At 41.1% G+C, this 20330-nt stretch overlaps 1 protein-coding gene across 11 annotated transcripts in view; it reads left to right on the forward strand.

Moving 5' to 3' along the window:
* LOC5519473 (chromodomain-helicase-DNA-binding protein 8) overlaps nucleotides 1-20330 on the forward strand; it is a 41489-nt gene that overhangs the window by 17293 nt on the left and 3866 nt on the right. For 7 of the 11 annotated variants that reach the window (XM_032364384.2, XM_032364383.2, XM_032364382.2 and 4 more), the window contains exons 15-41: nucleotides 251-493; nucleotides 975-1697; nucleotides 2164-2252; nucleotides 2629-2719; nucleotides 2846-2956; nucleotides 6232-6410; nucleotides 6904-7293; nucleotides 7893-7985; nucleotides 8601-8701; nucleotides 9350-9470; nucleotides 9710-9794; nucleotides 9897-9957; nucleotides 10128-10258; nucleotides 10946-11019; nucleotides 11255-11353; nucleotides 11608-11723; nucleotides 12050-12132; nucleotides 12471-12586; nucleotides 13940-14058; nucleotides 14759-14980; nucleotides 16760-16944; nucleotides 17673-17888; nucleotides 18319-18379; nucleotides 18477-18518; nucleotides 18622-19013; nucleotides 19597-19683; nucleotides 20021-20125. In XM_032364384.2, coding sequence (XP_032220275.1) covers nucleotides 251-493; nucleotides 975-1697; nucleotides 2164-2252; nucleotides 2629-2719; nucleotides 2846-2956; nucleotides 6232-6410; nucleotides 6904-7293; nucleotides 7893-7985; nucleotides 8601-8701; nucleotides 9350-9470; nucleotides 9710-9794; nucleotides 9897-9957; nucleotides 10128-10258; nucleotides 10946-11019; nucleotides 11255-11353; nucleotides 11608-11723; nucleotides 12050-12132; nucleotides 12471-12586; nucleotides 13940-14058; nucleotides 14759-14980; nucleotides 16760-16944; nucleotides 17673-17888; nucleotides 18319-18379; nucleotides 18477-18518; nucleotides 18622-19013; nucleotides 19597-19683; nucleotides 20021-20125 — 4335 coding nt within the window. The remainder of the gene's footprint in view (nucleotides 1-250; nucleotides 494-974; nucleotides 1698-2163; nucleotides 2253-2628; nucleotides 2720-2845; nucleotides 2957-6231; nucleotides 6411-6903; nucleotides 7294-7892; nucleotides 7986-8600; nucleotides 8702-9349; nucleotides 9471-9709; nucleotides 9795-9896; nucleotides 9958-10127; nucleotides 10259-10945; nucleotides 11020-11254; nucleotides 11354-11607; nucleotides 11724-12049; nucleotides 12133-12470; nucleotides 12587-13939; nucleotides 14059-14758; nucleotides 14981-16759; nucleotides 16945-17672; nucleotides 17889-18318; nucleotides 18380-18476; nucleotides 18519-18621; nucleotides 19014-19596; nucleotides 19684-20020; nucleotides 20126-20330) is intronic. The other 4 variants (XM_032364389.2, XM_032364387.2, XM_032364388.2 and 1 more) reach the window with 4 other exon arrangements.

Raw genomic sequence — 20330 nt, forward strand, 5'->3', positions numbered from 1 at the left:
CAAAGTGATAGCAAACACCTACAATATGGGTCAAGACGGCATTGGCACATAGGCTTCCCTACTTCCCTGATCCAGTTTTGAATAACACACGCACCAGAATACAACAGGTTTTAATGTCTCATTGCATTATGTTTTTTTACATTATTTTTGTCCTCACTATGTGTTTGGTCTGTTTTGCCATCTTGGTTTATCCATGGTGTTCAGAGTTGTGATTATGAGCCAACTAAAAGTCTACCTTTGCCCTTTCCAGGAACACAGAATTCTCTTGACAGGAACACCTCTGCAGAATAATGTGGAGGAGCTGTTCAGTTTGCTGAATTTTCTAGAGCCCTCGCAGTTCCCATCACAAGGTGCTTTCCTGATGGAATTTGGTGACCTGAAGACTGAGAGCCAAGTAGACAAGCTGAAGCAGCTGCTGAAACCAATGATGCTTCGACGACTGAAGGAAGATGTGGAGAAGAACATTGCTCCCAAAGAAGAAACAATTATTGAGGTAAGTTAAGTACAATCTGTCCTTTGCTGCTTAGTTGTGCATGGTGTACATTGGAAACTAGTGACTCCCATACTTGCTCTACAGTACAACCCTATAAGTGGTCACACCTTACTGTAGATAACCTTGAGTTTACAATTTTGGGTTGGCACTAAGTCAACATGGAAACATGGCTTTATAATGCTATGTAAACCGTATGATGATTCTTTGCTAATACAACTATTCCCCCCCTCCCAAAAAAAAAAAAAAGTAAGCACAAAATGAAGTCAGAATCCAAAAAGCTAGACTTGCCCAGGTTTTTTGACATTGTCTCTGCTACATTTCTATGGCAGCCTGTGATGAAAAACTTTGCTGTTCACATTCTGAATGCAATGTTGACACTCCTTACCTATTCTGAGGCTGCTAGTGTTGCTTTTCCTTCAAAAGAACATGCAAGTAACTCATTTGATGCTCAAAATTGTTCATTGATTGTTTCCTTGGTCAGGTTGAGCTCACTACAGTGCAGAAGAAGTTCTACCGTGCCATCCTAGAAAGAAACTTTGCATTCCTGGCCAAGGGAACATCGTCCACCGCCAATGTCCCAAACCTGATGAACACCATGATGGAACTACGGAAATGCTGTAATCATCCATTTCTCATCACTGGTGCCGAGGAGAAGATCCTACAAGAGTATGGACGAGAACATGTGGATAGACACACCCATGCGATGATTGAAGCATCAGGGAAACTAGTGCTGATTCACAAGCTGCTGCCCAAGCTGAAACTGGGTGGGCATAAGGTGCTGGTGTTCTCTCAGATGGTGCGCTGCCTGGACATATTAGAAGATTACCTGGTCCACATGAAGTACCCATATGAGAGAATCGATGGGCGGGTGCGTGGCAACCTTCGACAGGCCGCCATTGACAGGTTCTCCAAGCCAGACTCTGACCGCTTTGTCTTCCTGCTCTGCACAAGAGCAGGAGGTCTTGGCATCAACTTGACAGCTGCCGACACTGTCATCATCTTTGACTCAGATTGGAATCCTCAGAACGACTTGCAGGCCCAGGCAAGGTGCCATCGTATTGGTCAGTCCAGGTCGGTCAAGGTATACCGCCTGATTACCAGGAATTCCTACGAGAGGGAGATGTTTGATCGAGCTAGCATGAAGCTGGGTTTGGACAAGGCTGTACTTCAATCCATGAACACCAAGGAAAATGCAGGCAACAATGTAAGCATTTAATTATTATTGCTATCAAATTGCCTTATTATTATGAAATTCCCCAATTTTGCAAGTCTCAAAATATTGCTAAAAATATCACTGGAAATATAAGTGTTGTGATATTGAATTGATAGAAAACTTTAGTGATTCAACTCAATTTCTCCTTTTGGGGTACTGTTGCATGGTCCACTATGTAATACATCCAGGCATTAAGACTAGACATGAAGCTTTACTGCATTATGGTACATTTTGACGTAATATAAGGGATGCGTAGATAAAAAATTTAATTGAAAAATACCCCCCCCTTCCAAATATAGTGTTGATGTCAGCCCATGATGATAATCTTTGCTGTTCACATTCTGAACACAGTGTTGACATACCTTACACCTAATCTGAGGCTGGAACAAATAAGGGGATCATCAGCCTATCCTGATATCCTAGATAAATCTAATCTCGCCCTTCTCTATGTGCACAGGGTCAGATGTCCAAGCGTGAGATTGAGGACTTGCTGAAGCGGGGGGCATATGGAGCGATCATGGAAGAAGACAATGATGATGCCTCCAAGTGAGTCTTCCTCAATACATGTTACCTGTTGTTCCCACACCTGTGGCCTATAGGGCCTCCTCATTTCACTGCCAAACTCCATCCAAAAATACAGTAAATGTATGAGGCAATATCTAAAATACAGGAGGAAATGCCTTGAAAGGGCCTTTTGGGCCCCCTCATGTTAAAAATTCTGGCTACGCTGCCGTGGCTGTGGCTGTATTGGTAATGTTAGCATGGGGTGTTTTTGATTGTTAAATTTTGAATTTTGATTTTTAAATGCTCATCAATGGTATCTGGAATCAGGTCAGGGCTTATTTATGAAATTTATTATAAATACTAACAAGTCAATCTGAAATTTGTATCAATTTTTTTTTCCTTTCCTAAAACCTATTAGGTTCTGTGAAGAAGACATTGATCAGATTTTGGAGAGGAGAACACAGGTGATTCAAGTGGAGTCAGAAGGCAAAGGATCAACATTTGCTAAGGTATAATAGATGCACTTTAGTGAATGAAAATTAGAAAGAATTAGAATTGTGGAGATCAACCCCATGAAGAACAAAGTTTCAATAGTTATTGTAGTTGCTAAATTGCAATTCACTGTCTTTCCCTAGGCAAGTTTTGTATCGGCTAAAGGTGATGATGATATTGATGTTGATGATCCTGACTTCTGGGAGAAGTGGGCAAAGAAAGCAGACCTGGATGTAGACTACCTCAACAACAAGGTATGTTCCTTTGTGTCTAATCTATCCAAACAATTCAGCTGGTTCTTAAAGAATCCTTGTCAGAAACAACTTGCTATTGTCTTATTTCAATTTTGTCTTTATTCAAGTGTTATTTACCCATTTTGATTAAAAAATATCACAATTGTCTTCCCAAAGACTATTATGCAAGTGGATGCTGTCTTGCACTTGGTATTATAGTCCTCCCAAAGACTATTATGCAAGTGGATGCTGTCTTGCACTTGGTATTATAGTCTTCCCAAAGACTATTATGCAAGTGGATGCTGTCTTGCACTTGGTATTATAGTCTTTCCAAAGACTATTATGCAAGTGGATGCTGTCTTGCACTTGGTATTATAGTCTTCCCAAAGACTATTATGCAAGTGGATGCTGTCTTGCACTTGGTATTATAGTCTTCCCAAAGACTATTATGCAAGTGGATGCTGTCTTGCACTTGGTATTATAGTCTTCCCAAAGACTATTATGCAAGTGGATGCTGTCTTGCACTTGGTATTATAGTCTTCCCAAAGACTATTATGCAAGTGGATGCTGTCTTGCACTTGGTATTATAATCTTCCCAAAGACTATTATGCAAGTGGATGCTGTCTTGCACTTGGTATTATAGTCTTCCCAAAGACTATTATGCAAGTGGATGCTGTCTTGCACTTGGTATTATAGTCTTTCCAAAGACTATTATGCAAGTGGATGCTGTCTTGCACTTGGTATTATAGTCTTTCCAAAGACTATTATGCAAGTGGATGCTGTCTTGCACTTGGTATTATAGTCCTCCCAAAGACTATTATGCAAGTGGATGCTGTCTTGCACTTGGTATTATAATCTTCCCAAAGACTATTATGCAAGTGGATGCTGTCTTGCACTTGATATTATAGTCTTCCCAAAGACTATTATGCAAGTGGATGCTGTCTTGCACTTGGTATTATAGTCTTCCCAAAGACTATTATGCAAGTGGATGCTGTCTTGCACTTGGTATTATAGTCTTTCCAAAGACTATTATGCAAGTGGATGCTGTCTTGCACTTGGTATTATAGTCTTCCCAAAGACCATTATGCAAGTGGATGCTGTCTTGCACTTGGTATTATAGTCTTTCCAAAGACTATTATGCAAGTGGATGCTGTCTTGCACTTGGTATTATAGTCTTTCCAAAGACTATTATGCAAGTGGATGCTGTCTTGCACTTGGTATTATAGTCCTCCCAAAGACTATTATGCAAGTGGATGCTGTCTTGCACTTGGTATTATAGTCTTTCCAAAGACTATTATGCAAGTGGATGCTGTCTTGCACTTGGTATTATAGTCTTTCCAAAGACTATTATGCAAGTGGATGCTGTCTTGCACTTGGTATTATAATCTTCCCAAAGACTATTATGCAAGTGGATGCTGTCTTGCACTTGGTATTATAGTCTTCCCAAAGACTATTATGCAAGTGGATGCTGTCTTGCACTTGGTATTATAGTCTTTCCAAAGACTATTATGCAAGTGGATGCTGTCTTGCACTTGGTATTATAGTCTTCCCAAAGACCATTATGCAAGTGGATGCTGTCTTGCACTTGGTATTATAGTCTTTCCAAAGACTATTATGCAAGTGGATGCTGTCTTGCACTTGGTATTATAGTCTTTCCAAAGACTATTATGCAAGTGGATGCTGTCTTGCACTTGGTATTATAGTCCTCCCAAAGACTATTATGCAAGTGGATGCTGTCTTGCACTTGGTATTATAGTCTTTCCAAAGACTATTATGCAAGTGGATGCTGTCTTGCACTTGGTATTATAGTCTTTCCAAAGACTATTATGCAAGTGGATGCTGTCTTGCACTTGGTATTATAATCTTCCCAAAGACTATTATGCAAGTGGATGCTGTCTTGCACTTGGTATTATAGTCTTCCCAAAGACTATTATGCAAGTGGATGCTGTCTTGCACTTAGTATTATAGTCTTTCCAAAGACTATTATGCAAGTGGATGCTGTCTTGCACTTGGTATTATAGTCCTCCCAAAGACTATTATGCAAGTGGATGCTGTCTTGCACTTGGTATTATAGTCTTTCCAAAGACTATTATGCAAGTGGATGCTGTCTTGCACTTGGTATTATAGTCTTTCCAAAGACTATTATGCAAGTGGATGCTGTCTTGCACTTGGTATTATAATCTTCCCAAAGACTATTATGCAAGTGGATGCTGTCTTGCACTTGGTATTATAGTCTTCCCAAAGACTATTATGCAAGTGGATGCTGTCTTGCACTTAGTATTATAGTCTTTCCAAAGACTATTATGCAAGTGGATGCTGTCTTGCACTTGGTATTATAGTCTTTCCAAAGACTATTATGCAAGTGGATGCTGTCTTGCACTTGGTATTATAGTCCTCCCAAAGACTATTATGCAAGTGGATGCTGTCTTGCACTTGGTATTATAGTCTTTCCAAAGACTATTATGCAAGTGGATGCTGTCTTGCACTTGGTATTATAGTCCTCCCAAAGACTATTATGCAAGTGGATGCTGTCTTGCACTTGGTATTATAGTCTTTCCAAAGACTATTATGCAAGTGGATGCTGTCTTGCACTTGGTATTATAGTCTTCCCAAAGACTATTATGCAAGTGGATGCTGTCTTGCACTTGGTATTATAATCTTCCCAAAGACTATTATGCAAGTGGATGCTGTCTTGCACTTGGTATTATAGTCTTCCCAAAGACTATTATGCAAGTGGATGCTGTCTTGCACTTGGTATTATAATCTTCCCAAAGACTATTATGCAAGTGGATGCTGTCTTGCACTTGGTATTATAGTCTTTCCAAAGACTATTATGCAAGTGGATGCTGTCTTGCACTTGGTATTATAGTCCTCCCAAAGACTATTATGCAAGTGGATGCTGTCTTGCACTTGGTATTATAGTCTTCCCAAAGACTATTATGCAAGTGGATGCTGTCTTGCACTTGGTATTATAGTCTTTCCAAAGACTATTATGCAAGTGGATGCTGTCTTGCACTTGGTATTATAGTCTTCCCAAAGACTATTATGCAAGTGGATGCTGTCTTGCACTTGGTATTATAGTCTTTCCAAAGACTATTATGCAAGTGGATGCTGTCTTGTACTTGGTATTATAGTCTTCCCAAAGACCATTATGCAAGTGGATGCTGTCTTGCACTTGGTATTATAATCTTCCCAAAGACTATTATGCAAGTGGATGCTGTCTTGCACTTGGTATTTTGCTAGGATGATAAAAGGGTGGCTGAAATGCATTTATACGACTATTTTTGCAATGACAGGATGAGAGAATCCTTGATGCACCTCGACAACGCAAGCAGACAAGGCGTTATGGTAATGAGGATGGGGATTTTGAATTGTCTGACATTGAGATGGATGAAGAAGACGTCAAGGTGCCTCATCGGTCATCCTGGACACGTGTGGAATGCTTCAGGGTGGAGAAGAACTTGCTCATCTATGGGTGTGTAACAAAAATCACTATTTTCCTCCTCTTGTACAGCTTTGACTTTATGCAAAAAGGTTCAGGTTTGACATCTTGTTTTTCTCTTGTATAATTATATTCTTTGGCTTATCTGTAGTGACTCAATATTGGCTAAGAGATCATGTGACTATTTGGATGGCCAACTAGCGTGCACTCAGACTTTTATTGGCAAAATAACAGCAATAATTTCTGTGTTTATTTTGGCTTGAATTTGTCACCTAAAAGGTCAGGTTGTATTTGACGTCAAGGACGTCAACGTCGTTTTTCAGCAAATCATGAGCGTGGGTGCCGTTTTTTATGACGTTCGTGTTGACTTACTTATAATAATAATAATAATATCTGCATTTATATAGCGCCTCATCAATAATTGCCCTAGGCACTTTACAATTATAATTACTATTACTTAAGCTCTCTATCACTTGTGTTGTTGCTGGAACTGTTGTTGTTGCTAACTTACTTTCTTTTACTCTAGCTGGGGCCGATTCAAGGAGATTCTTACACATGGCCGATTCAAGACCAAGATTGGTGAACGGGACGTGGAGTCCATCTCTCGTACCATCCTTGTCTACTGCCTAAGCCATTACCATGGTGACGACAAGGTCAAGTCCTTTATTCGTGACATCATCAAGGCCTCAGTCCTTAGAGACAGGATATCACACGACGATCGAGATTCAACCTACTCACCCATTCCCACCCCCACCAAGGGTAGAGGGCGTGGCAAAAGGGGTAAGGGTGCACCAAAGAAGTCCAACAAGAGCGCTGTGGCATTACTGGAGGTTGGTCAGGACTGGAAGACAATCGACCCTGAGTCTATTGTATTGGACAATGGGTACAAGAAACATCTCCAGCATCACTGCAATAAGTATGTATGAATACTGTACCAAGTGCCATTTCTTATCTGTGAACCTCATTGACAATGATGTTGTTAAAGTTTAGATAAGAATATGTCCATGAGAAATTGTTTGGTCTTTTCATGATACTGTGGCATAAGTACAGAAAATATGTGGAGGCGACTACTTGGATTTTTTTAATGATGCACAAGTTTACAGCGCAACCAAGAAAACTGTGAACACCGGAAATATGTAAGGAATATTTGTTCCGACCAATCACTCACAAGATATTCAAACAGTCAACTAGAAACATGTCTCAACAAGTCTCAGTGTTTGAATTCTGATTCGTCAGAAGACAATAAACATTCCACACATATTTTAGGTGTTCACGGTTTTACTGGTTGCGCCAAATCTACTTGAATCTCTGTGAAATGCAATCCATCTTACAATTAAAACAGCTTTATTTTCTTGCTATTGTAAAACATGATGCATGCATGATTTTATTTACTAAAGTTATATAATATTTTCCAATATTCACATTTAACCACCAAAAAATCGTAGTCGAATTCTTGAAATTAGAGTGATTGAGCGAATAGTGTGTGGTAACAGTTACATCATTGCTTCATTCTAGGATCTTACTGAGAGTGAGACTGCTGTACTACCTCAAGACTGAGGTGATTGGTAACTTGGCACTTCAGATCCGTGAGGGCAAATGCAGAGCCAGGTAAGCTGATCAATACAGAGTAAGAAATATGGGGGAGGGCGGAATAAATCCCCCAGCAGCCCCCCCCCCCCCCCCCAACAATTGTCACTAACTCAAACTCATGAAATAATATTCTACAACATAACTGCTTTGGAGAAGACCATTCAATAAAAATTTTCGAAATTCAAGATTCCCCCCAAAACCTGCCACTTCCTCCCTCGAACACACATAAACATGAGATGCTCATCCCTAACTTGTTGTCTTGGCTTTCTTGCCCTTGAGATGATGTTCTTAACATGTTAGACTACTGAAAGCTGATGAAATGCTTTCCATAGACTGATCAAGGACTATTCACCCTTTTCATCTTTTACCCCCGAGCTTTAAACTTCATTATTCCTGACCAGTTAATTAGTTTTTTCCTTTTTGTTGAGGTCAATCAGCTCCCCTTTATTATTGTTTATGTTAAAAAAAAGATGGGCATACCAACACTTCTTCTTGCAATGTGAAAAAAAAAGGGAACACTTAGTTGATGTATTATGCATTAAGCAAGAAACTGGCTTATTTTAATGTCCATCAACCTACTGTAACTCGAGTGTATGGGAATGTTGTGATTGGTTTTGTTTATGTGTTCACCAGTGACCTAGACATTGCGATATACAGCCCAGAAGGAGACCCTCCCTGCGACTGGTGGGATGTGGACGCTGATAAATCCCTGCTTGTTGGTGTCTTCAAGCATGGTATGTACAAAAAAAGGGCCACAAAAAAATCAATGCTACTGAGATGTGCATCCTTTTGAATTACTGGAAAATTCAATCCATCTAACCATAAAAGAATAAAAAAAAGTCTATTCTATAGATGAATTCATATTTCAGTATTCAAATATGATCAAAATCAGCAGAGGCATACAAGCTGGCTTCAGAGTCTTATTACACATGGCCAACTGCATCATCAATAGTATCATGAGCAAAAAACACTGTATCATGAACACTGTCATCATAATGATTAGTATCATCATCACTACCATCATAATCATCAACATTTTTGTCATTCCTCACCCTCATTATCATCATCGTCATTGTCATCATCCTCACCCTCATCATCATCATCACCATCATCATCATCATCATCGTAGTCGTCGTCATCATCATCATCAATATTGTCATCATTACCTGCCATTATTATTATTATTGCCATCAATTATGACATCAGCATGGTCATCACCACTATCAAACTGTTATAATACCGTATCCTTGATATGATGTTTTTAACATGTTAGACTACTGAACATTGATGACAAATTTACTATCTGATCAAGGATAAAAGCCATCTACTAACTATGATGTAAATATGTAAATATGTACTAATCTCTCTAATACTTTCCAAAGGGTATGAGCGGTATAACCTTATCAGGGCGGATCCTACCTTGTGCTTCCTCTCCCGGGTTGGCCTGGCCAACAGAAATGCTGCTGATGCTGCTGACAATTCGGTGAACGACGGGGATGATAGGTAAGGTCAAGAGCATAGTGGGCGGGGAAAAGTGGAGGGGTGTTCAGAAATTTATAAACCCAATTTTTCTCTTGATTTCCTCCTAGCATGTGTATTGTATATCACCCATGTCGATTTGATGCAACACAATACAATCGCTTTTTATTGAAAAGGTCTTGGCAATGCTATTCCGTTGTCTCTGTGCTAATTAAAATGGAATTCTTAGTGACTAAAAAATACACCAAACTTTACTTTTTCAGAGATGATGATGATAACGATGCCGACCCCGACTACCATCAGCCCAACCCTAAAGATGAGGATGACTTAGATGATGAAGAAGACAAGGTAGGTCAACTCATTTTCGCAAAATTAAAGCAAGGGCAACAACTTGTGTAAATATTTCTCTCATTACCAAGTGCAAACTCTAACTTCCTTGTTAATTTACAGGACACTGTCTCCGCCATTTCCTCGCCAGGAACCCCAAGGAAACTTGACAAAGGATCTGATGGTGAGGCAACCAGAAAAAAAAAACTAAGAATGTTGTTAACCAAAGGCTTCAACAGAGCATCCCAATGACTTAAGGTGTCCCAACCCGAATCGTGATTTTGCATCTCCCAGGAACAGCAAATGACAAACGTGTACTTGAGTTGAAATATCAATGAGACTTGTTCCTTGTAGGTGGTGACAACAGCTCGTCTGGCTTAAGGTGGCCTGGAGCTTCAGATCTTAACACAAGACTCAGGAGGCTTATCAACGGCTACCAGAGAGTGTACAAGAAACAGGAGCTCAAAAAAGCTGCTCAAGAAAAGGTAGTGTAACAGGACCACACCACACCCAGAAATAGACCGGTTATGAAGACAGGTCGTCACTATTGGCCAGAAATAGACCGGTTATGAAGACAGGTCGTCACTATTGACCAGAAATAGACCGGTTATGAAGACAGGTCGTCACTATTGGCAAAACTGGTTTTACTAGCCAATACTCTGGTGAGACTGGCAAGGCATCACTTGACCATGATGCGACGGTGTTCATGATAGGAACAGACTTATTCAAGTTCATCATAACAAACTCGCTCACAGAAAACACTGTAGACAGTCCGACCGATCAATAGATATATTGTTGCATCCTCCCCACATGATTGTTATCTGAAGCTACTGTAGGATAAAGTGTTATGATCAGATCTCCTGGCTGCGCCCTTGAAAGGAGCAGGTATCCAGAGTCCCCTCCCAGATATGCACTTAATACTTGTTGACTTGTTGGCTGATGTCACCAAAGGACCCTGGTCATCCATGGGTTTCTTTTTTATGTAATGTTTGGAGAATGTTTTTGCAGAAATCTTTATATGACAAGTTATACACTATTTTACCAAACTCACTAGGAAATATTGCAACCCCTGATGAGAATGGATCCCTTCTCGCACTTGGTGTTTCGCTAGGATGATGAAATGGTGTCTGGGCTGACCAAGACTTTCAATTACTTTGCTTTTCTCTTCTCAGGAACGTGAGAGGAAGGAGAGGTTTGAAGAGGCCATTCGACAGAAGGAGCAAAAGAAACTAGAAATGGCGCAGAAGTATGTTCACATAGATTTTCTTTCCATTTATTTATGGCACTTCCTGAAGTCCCTCTCTTCACAACCCTTTATTCGGCAATGTGAAACTCCTAGAGAGCGACTTGGACCTAGTAGGGCTAGGTCCATCTACATATGCGAACATTTCAAAGTGGTTATTTTACTCTTGCTTGTAGTTTTTGATAGAAAATATGTTTTGAGCTGCATTTGTGTCCAACACGCTCTTTGCTGTTTTTAGGTGGTCCAAGCGGGAAGAAGTTGACTTTTACAGAACAGTGTCTACATTTGGTGTAGAGTTTGATGAGAAGGAAGGCCGTTATGACTGGTCACGATTCAGGTACAAATCATCCTTGCTGCTTGGTAAATTACGAATTTGTGCCTGGTGAACCACTATCTATAATGAAATATCCTCCCGTTGGTTACTGTGAAATTTAGGAGAGTTCTTATCTCACTGGTGGTCCGACAGAGCCCAAAATTTTATACCCAAAATATAAAAAGGACAGAACCCCCCCCCCCCCCACCCCTCCTCCCATATACCTTACCCCTCATACTTAGTGCCACGCAACTACTGACTCTGGATCTTTGGTTCAGGAGGCAAGCTCGCCTTGACAAGAAGAACGACGAGCGCCTCGAGCAGTACCTGCATGACTTCATGGCAATGTGCAGACGAGTGTGTGGCAGACCCAGAGACGATGAAGGGGATAGAGGTGTGTAGGCCTGGGCGCAACTTATGAATAAGCAGTTGGATGTACCAGAAAGCACTCTTGCAATTTTAACTAATGGAAGTTAGAGAATGTAAATCAACCTAGCCTTTGATATTGCTTAGAGGAATCCTAAATAACCATCCATGATTACAGTCTGATACTTAATGATATCTGTATAAAAGTAAAGTATACCAGTTTCTTGCTTGAATAGCTGAAGAAAATGAATGTCTTACGTATTGTTCAGGAGCGTTGATCATTGACATCATCAGTAACATGGCATAGCCATGTTTATTTTAGCTCGTGTATGAATGTTCATTTTACAACCACAGGACTTAACGTTGAGCCGATCTCAGAGGAAAGAGCAAATCGATGTCTGTACAGAATACAACTTCTAAACAAGATCCGAGAAGAGGTAAGTCGGTGGTTCCTCTTCACTGCTAGCTCTTCCACTGCTTTACATGATGTCTTAGAGGATAAGGCTAAAAAATCTCTATTTGCTGTATCTTGTGGTAAACTTCTCCTTTATTATGTAGTTTATAATTGAAAATACAGCCGTTGATTAGCAAGAAAACTTTAAATTATCATCCACGATTGAAGTCTGACACCTAATAAATGATATTTGGTTGAACGTTTCTCAGTTACTTGCTTGAATTAGCCGATGGAAATGGATTCTCTGTGTGACTCGACATTGAGCGGGAGCATGACATGGCGGCGTGATTGGCCTTGTTTAACTCTGTGGCTTTGTTACAGGTGCTGCAGCACAAAGACCTTGACGAGCGGCTCAAGCTGTGCCAGCCTTCCTCCGACTTCCCTGATTGGTGGATATGTGGCGTACACGACAAGGACTTGCTGAGAGGCGTGTCCAAGTGAGTCCGGTCGATTACGTTACAATCTCCGATGATTTTTAACGGAAAACGCGAAAAATATTTCGAAATATTGAAAGCAGTGTGTTTATTGGAAGTTTCTTTGAGGATGTGATTGATAATTTAGAGCGGATGGCCTGTTTAATATCTCGGATTTTAATAGATTCTTTTGTCTTTTAACGGTTGGGGTTTCCTTCGGACCTCCGGAGGTAAACTGGTGACAATGCGGCTTCAATCCTGCTTTGTTTCCATGGTGCAGAATATGAGCTTTAGTGCAGGGCCGTGAGGAACTGGTTGCACTTCACCTCCACCAATATTTCCAAAATCTTATATAGTGATATAAGTAGCAAAAAATGGCAAAATAAAAATTGTAAGGTTGTGTTAGCTTACGTTTTGTTTATATTTTTCCTAGAGGTTCCTTGCATAACATAAAACAAAATAAGCTTTAGTATTTTTTTTGGTAGATAATCCGTTCTTGAGATATGATTGAGCAAAGTTGTCCTAGATAATAAAAAAGTAGCAATTTCACCCAAATTGGGCAATCTCAGACAAGTCAAGAATATAACTATTTGCAATATCTCAAGAAAGGATTATCTACCAAAAAATACTAAAGCTTATTTTATATTATAAGCTAACACGACCTTACAATTTGAACTTTGCCATTTTTTGCTCCTGCCTATAGTGATGGTTCAGTGCTATTTTACTCTGGTCAGAACTTACGCTTTTCTGCATGAGGATCCCTTGCAAGTGCATTCAAAGATCGCTTGGTCCCTTAGTATGGCTTTATCTCAGCCTAGGAGAAAGGCCTAGTTTACACTCAGCCTATAATAAGTTTAAACGCTAGCTTAAACTTTTGAACGTCTCTTTCAAAGGGTCAGTACGCAGCTCTTACAAGCTGCAATTTGATTAGGCAAATGAACAATATCCGCACCTCGACACAAAGAACGAGAAGAATAGAGACAAAAGAACTCCTTTGTAGAACACAGATAATAGGAGACAAAGCAGCTGCGTACTTACTCCTTTCAAAGACACGGTCTTGTGCGCACGAACGTTATCTCAGCCTATAATGAGTTCAAGCACCGCCTTACACATTTAAACGTCTCTTTTAAAGACACGGTCTCGTGCGCACGGACGTTATCTCACCTATAATAAGTTTAAGCACCGCCTTACACATTTAAACGTCTATTTCAAAGACACGGTCTTGTGCGCACGGACGTTATCTCATCTATAATAAGTTTAAGCACCGCCTTACATTTTAAACGTCTCTTTCAAAGACACGGTCTCGTGCGCACGGACGTTATCTCACCTATAATAAGTTTAAGCACCGTCTTACACATTTAAACGTCTCTTTTCAAGACACGGTCTCGTGCGCACGGATTACCACGTGTTGAATGACCCGGAGCTGTGCTTTGCTGAGATCCTCACCAAACTCGCCGCCTCGCAGCCTCCTAAACCGCCCACGGAGAGCCCTCAGGGTGAGTACTTAAAATACCTCGATCAGCCGCGCCTTTGTCGTTGATCATATTTGAAAATACAGCAGTTTCCTGAAGAATTATCATTAGTTGAAGTCTGATATTTGATTAGCAATATTTGGTTGAACGTTACTTGGCAATTGTTTTAGCCGATGGAAATTGGCTCTTCGGATAAACGTAATAAGCCTAATGTCTCTAAGATCTACTTGACAGTGACTGCACTGTCAAGTCTGATATTTGATTAGCAATATTTGGTTGAACGTTACTTGACAATTGTTTTAGTCGGTGGAAATTGGCTCTTCGGATAAACGTAATAAGCCTAAGGTCTCTAAGATTTTCTTGGCAGTGACTGCACACGTATTCACCACACATAGCCTATCGATATCTATATTACATTCAGTCGCATGTGGAGCGCATTACAATATGTCATATGTCAACGTGCATTATACATTTCGCATTTACCTTAGTGTACAAAGTGTACAACACTGATTGGTTGCGATGTGTTTGAAAACAACATTAACGCACAAGCTTGTGCAAGGTACAACATGGAAAGGTTATGGCAATTTCAGTTTTCTTAAAGTTATATGGGAACTAGTGTTAACCCCCTCATTCTGGGCCGACTTGGTGGGTATAGCAGATCCTTGAAATGGTCGCAAAACTCCAAGTAACCAGGTTGTGAACTGATATCGTGGTTGCATTGCAGTGTATGACGAGGATGGTAATCCATCTACTGCAGTCAAGTCTGAACCCAACCCCTCCCTAGACGAGTTCCCTGCCCCAAAATCAGCAGAAAAAGCTCCCTCTGATACAGACTGTCAGGCTAAGCCCTCTATTCTTAGCAACATCCTGGCGTCTAACGACACAACGTCAGGGAATGGACTTGGGTATCCTCAACCCAAGTCGTCTGAGAATGGCAACCACAACGGTAGGGCATTGATCTCACATCCCACATGTAAATGAATCCCTAGGGGACACATTAGAAATCCTCATATACACTTAATTGTTTAAGTATTGACTCACCATACTTATAGTCTGTCTAGCGTATATGGCCGCATATGCTTTTTCAATTATATTTGTTTTGTGTCTATAATTTTACCGTCTCTCTTTTTTTTGCAATATCACCCAGCCTGCGACTGTCCTTATTTCCATCTTCACATACATTCATCATTTAGTTGAAGAATGGCTAATTGTATCTGTATCTTTGTACGCTATCTGTATCTTTGCACTATCTGTATCTTTGCGCTCTCTGTATCTTTGCGCTCTCTGTATCTTTGCGCTTTCTGTATCTTGGCGCTATTTGTATCTTGGAACTATCTGTATCTTTGCGCTATCTTAGTCTTTGCGCTGTCTGTATCTTGGCGCTATTTGTGTCTTTGCGCTATCTTAGTCTTTGGGCTATCTGTATCTTGGAACCATCTGTATCTTGGCGCTATCTGTATCTATGCACTATCTTAGTCTTTGCGCTGTCTGTATCTTGGCGCTATTTGTATCTTTGCGCTATCTTTGTCTTTGGGCTATCTGTATCTTGGAACTATCTGTATCTTGGCACTATCTGTATCTTTGCGCTATCTGTATCTTTGCGCTATCTGTATTTTTGCACTATCTGTGTCTTTGCGCTATCTGTGTCTTTGCGCTATCTGTGTCTTTGCGCTATCTGTGTCTTTGCGCTATCTGTGTCTTTGCGCTATCTGTATCTTTGCGCTATCTGTATCTTTGCGCTATCTGTATCTTTGCACTATCTGTATCTTTGCGTATTTGTATTTTTGCCCTATCTTTGTCTTTGCGCTATCTTTGTCTTTGCGCTATCTTTGTCTTTGCGCTATCTTTGTCTTCGCGCTATGCACTATCTGTATCTTTGCGGTATCCGTATCTTTGCGCTATCTGTATCTTTGCACTATCTTTATCCTTGCACTATCTGTATCTTTGCGCTATCTGTATCTTTGCACTATCTTAGTCTTTGCGCTGTCTGTATCTTGGCACTATTTGTATCTTTGTCCTATCTTTGTCTTTGCGCTATTTGTATCTTTGCGCTATCTGTATCTTTGCGCTATCTGTATCTTTGCGCTATCTGTATCTTTGCGCTTTCTGTATCTTTGCGCTATCTGTATCTTTGCGCTTTCTGTATCTTTGCGCTATATTTGTCTTTGCGCTTTCTGTATCTTTGCGCTATATTTGTCTTTGCGCTTTCTGTATCTTTGCGCTATATTTGTCTTTGCGCTTTCTGTATCTTTGCGCTATCTGTATCTTTGCGCTATCTTTGTCTTTGCGCTATCTGTATCTTTGCGGTATTCGTATCTTTGCGCTACCTGTATCTTTGCGGTATTCGTATCTTTGCGCTATCTGTATCTTTGCGCTTTCTGTATCTTTGCGCTTTCTGTATCTTTGCGCTATCTGTATCTTTGCGCTATCTGTATCTTTGCGCTATCTGTATCTTTGCGCTTTCTGTATCTTTGCGCTATATTTGTCTTTACGCTATCTGTATCTTTGCGCTTTCTGTATCTTTGCGTTTTCTGTATCTTTGCGCTATCTGTATCTTTGCGCTATCTGTATCTTTGCGCTATCTGTATCTTTGCGCTTTCTGTATCTTTGCGCTATATTTGTCTTTGCGCTATCTTTGTCTTTGCGCCTTTATATCTCTGTGCCTTGCCTGCCCAGTTAATCTGTCATTTCATTCACTAACCCGATCTTGGCTTCTCCATTTCAGAGTCGAGTAATCCTCCAGAACCACGCAGCGAGCCTAAACCTGAGGTGGACGCTGACAGGTACAGCCAGGAGTCTGGGTCAATATCCATGGGTATGATTGAGGAGGACTCCCAAATGAGCGGGACCCTGGAAGGCCAGGGTTCCACGTACGGCGAGCCTACACTTATCTCGGTCAAGTGGCCAAAGGTAAAAACATGGGGATATTTATTTGTCAAACCAGTATGTATCATGTCCTGGTAGGAGACGACTTTTTGGTGATTTGCCCACTGTCTTAGTCTGTGTTGATGGGGAGGAAGTTACGTCTGTTATTATTCATTCAAGCATTTAGCACTCATTGAGCCAGTTAGCCAGCATGCCAGTCAGAGAGAAAGAGAGAGAGGCAGTCAGAGGCAGTCATACATCAGAATACAGTCAGACAGCAAAAGACGGAAAGTCACGATAAAGACATTTAGACAATAAAGAGTAAGACAGTTAGACGTCAACGAGATAGAAAGTCAGACAGTAAAGTGAGACATTCAGACATCAAAGAGACAAACATTCAGACAGTAAAGCGACAGTCAGACAATTTCTAAAGACAATCTAAAGGTAAAGAGACAGAAAGAAAGACGTTCCTAATAGAGAAATTCAGACAGTAAAGACACAGACAGACAGAAAAGGGATAGACATTCAGACAGTAAGGACTGACAGTAATGAGACAGACAGTCTAGGGGCGTAGCAATCTAGCAGCCAAAAACAAAGTAAATGTATGAGACATTATCTAAAATACAGGAGAAAATTCCTTGAAAGGGCCTTTTGGGCCCCCTTCTGTTAAAAACCTGGCTAGTAAAAAGACAGGAAGTCAAAAGAAAGACAGTAAGACCATCTTTCATGGAGTCAGTCCCTCAAATGTCCTGTCACCTGTTGCTCCCCTGTAGGACCGCATCGTGATGCAACGCCTGGACGCCGTATGCCACTGTGTGCTCAAGAAGGAGTGGCCTGCTAGCAGCAAGATCGAGGCCGTCCTGCCAAACATGTCCGCCCTATCCCCGTCTGCCGGGTACTCTAACCTGGACTTGGACATGAACATACTCAACCCGGGCGTGGGGATGGACGACCCGGACGACCCTTCCAAGCCATTCAAGGTTCAGAGGGTGCGTGGGGGAGGGAGGGGAGGGCTAGTAGATGTGCAAGAGAACCCAGCGATTAAGGAAGGCCAACCACGCCGCCATTTTATGCTCTTGCTCAATGCCGAGTGACTCAAAGCACCCATTTCCATCGGCTAATTCAAACGAGTAACCAAGATATTTTCAATCAAATATCTTCAGTAACATATCAGACTTCATTCTTATATTTTTATTTTGAAGTTCTCTTGCGAATAAACCGCTGTATTGATGAGTGGGTGATCGACATCTTTTAATCCTTGGCATGTTCTGTGAGCTATTTGTCACAACATTGAAAACGGGTTGCGTAGATTCACAAAAAGTAGGAGTTTGCCAAACTGGAGAAAACCAGAACTTTATTTATTTTCATTTATATTATTTTTCCCCTAGTTTTAACATTATCCTGTTGCCCCTTGTTTAGCTGGATGGTCTCAAGATCTCGCTCAAGAAAAAAAGGCGAAAGAAGAAGGAAAGCTTACTCGGTACGTATACGCTTGCGTCTGTTCTACGGTGTTCTGTTTACCCTCTAACGCCTTGCGGGCCATCTTTAATCGTTATCTGTGATTCTCTGCTTTTCAGAAGGTGACCAAGATAGTTTGGAAGATTGCGATAGTCCACCTGGTAATCCCCAGTCTATTAAATCAATTCTTATATGCAAGTTAAAGGCGATCACTGCCGACAAACCTAAAACGAGGGAAAAGTAACGTATCTTTATTGTTAACAGTTCCCAGGAAACCCCGCAAGCCTAAAGACGTCACGGGCCACTGGCCACCACACGGCCTCGACATGGATCTACCAATCACAGACCAGATCCCGGCTAACTTTGACCCCACCCTCAGCGAAAAACCACCCAAGAAACGGCGCAGGAGAAAGGAGGACAAGGGAGAGAAGGGCGAGAAGCCTGAGAAACCTCCTACTGGCAAGAAGCGGGGGCGCAAGCCTAAAACCGCGAAGCTCGGATCTGCGGGCCAGCCGGGAGACTCCGGGGGTACCCCTCACGGGGAGTCTATGGGGTATGACTGGACGGGCCAGCCCCTCCCCCCACGGATCAGAGGAAATGGGGAGGCAGTTGTACCGGGGCTGCCACCGCCCTTAACCTCGCCCGTACGGGACGAGGTGAGTTTGCTACTGAGTATGATATCCATCTGAATCAATGTCAGCCTTTAGTTAGTTGTTATCACCCGTGTGGTCTAGATTTCGAACTACAGTTTTCAATAGCTACAAGCAAAACTCTGCCAAAAACGTTGTCAGTGCAAACGTCAAATGGCGATTGTTAAATGGCAGCTCCACGACGGAAAGGACCCATGGATCCCAAAATACATGTTCCAAATTTAGAAAAATATAAATAAAACATACGACTACCCATCTAATATAATTAATATAAGGTTCTGACATCGTTTTAGTTTACTTACCACCTTCATTATTAGAAAAAAAAATAATGCCCATAAGCTACCTTCGACCGTAGAACATTTCGCAATTGCCATTCGCCGTTCGCACTGACAGCCTTCATTGAAATAGGTGCATTCTTGACCGCTTGACCTGAAAAAGTTTCAAACGATAATTTGGCAAGGTCGAACCAGTCTTTAGTGCAACAAAAATTTGTATTCGCCTTTGATTTGGGAGTCGTGTATGCATCGTTTTAAACGATCACCGCCCTTACTTGAAACACATAGTTGACAAAAGCATGTTTTTTTTCCAGCGCGGTCTAATGTCTCAGCCGTTACCTCACAATAAGATGTCCTCTGACAAACTCATCGCTGTAATAGACAGAGAGACGGGACGAAAGGTGGCTCCTTTGTGCAGTGCATTTCTATCTTTTCTAGCTTTGTGTCTGTCACACGACGTTTGGTCTGTGACACTTGCCTGGGGTTGTCACGCAACCAAATTGATAGCTCGTTATAATCAGTGAAATTATTATTCTTAGCAAATCATGCGACATTGCTTACATCGAAAAGAACTTGCATCTGGTGCAAGAAAAATTCAAAATGTTTTTATACAATATTTGTTTGAAGAATTTCAGTCGGTTGAATAAACATAAGAAGATGTATTCTTTAACGTGCTAAATAGCGGTCCAACTGACATTCTTTCATGGGTACGAAATTTAAACTCAGTCCTTTGTTCAGTTGTCAGGAAATGGCGCCCCAACTCTGAAAAGCCTCGCAGAATGGCTCGAGCGAAATCGCGCGTACGATGTTGCAGAGGAGAGTGCAAAGCTTGTCTTAGAAGAGGTAATGGGGTTATCTAGTTTCAAACTTTTTTCCGTAATATGTATACAACAGGAGAGGTAGAGGTAATGGGGTTATTTTGTTTTAAACTTGTTTTGTAATGTAATGTATACAACCTTGACCAGCTACGGTCAACCCCTGTTATAATTCTGCCCCGGGCAATTCAGATTTAGTGTCTGTTATAACGAAAGTTTATACTGATGGGAAT

The sequence above is a fragment of the Nematostella vectensis genome, chromosome 13 (genome assembly GCF_932526225.1).
Source record: "Nematostella vectensis chromosome 13, jaNemVect1.1, whole genome shotgun sequence".
NCBI lineage: Eukaryota > Metazoa > Cnidaria > Anthozoa > Actiniaria > Edwardsiidae > Nematostella > Nematostella vectensis.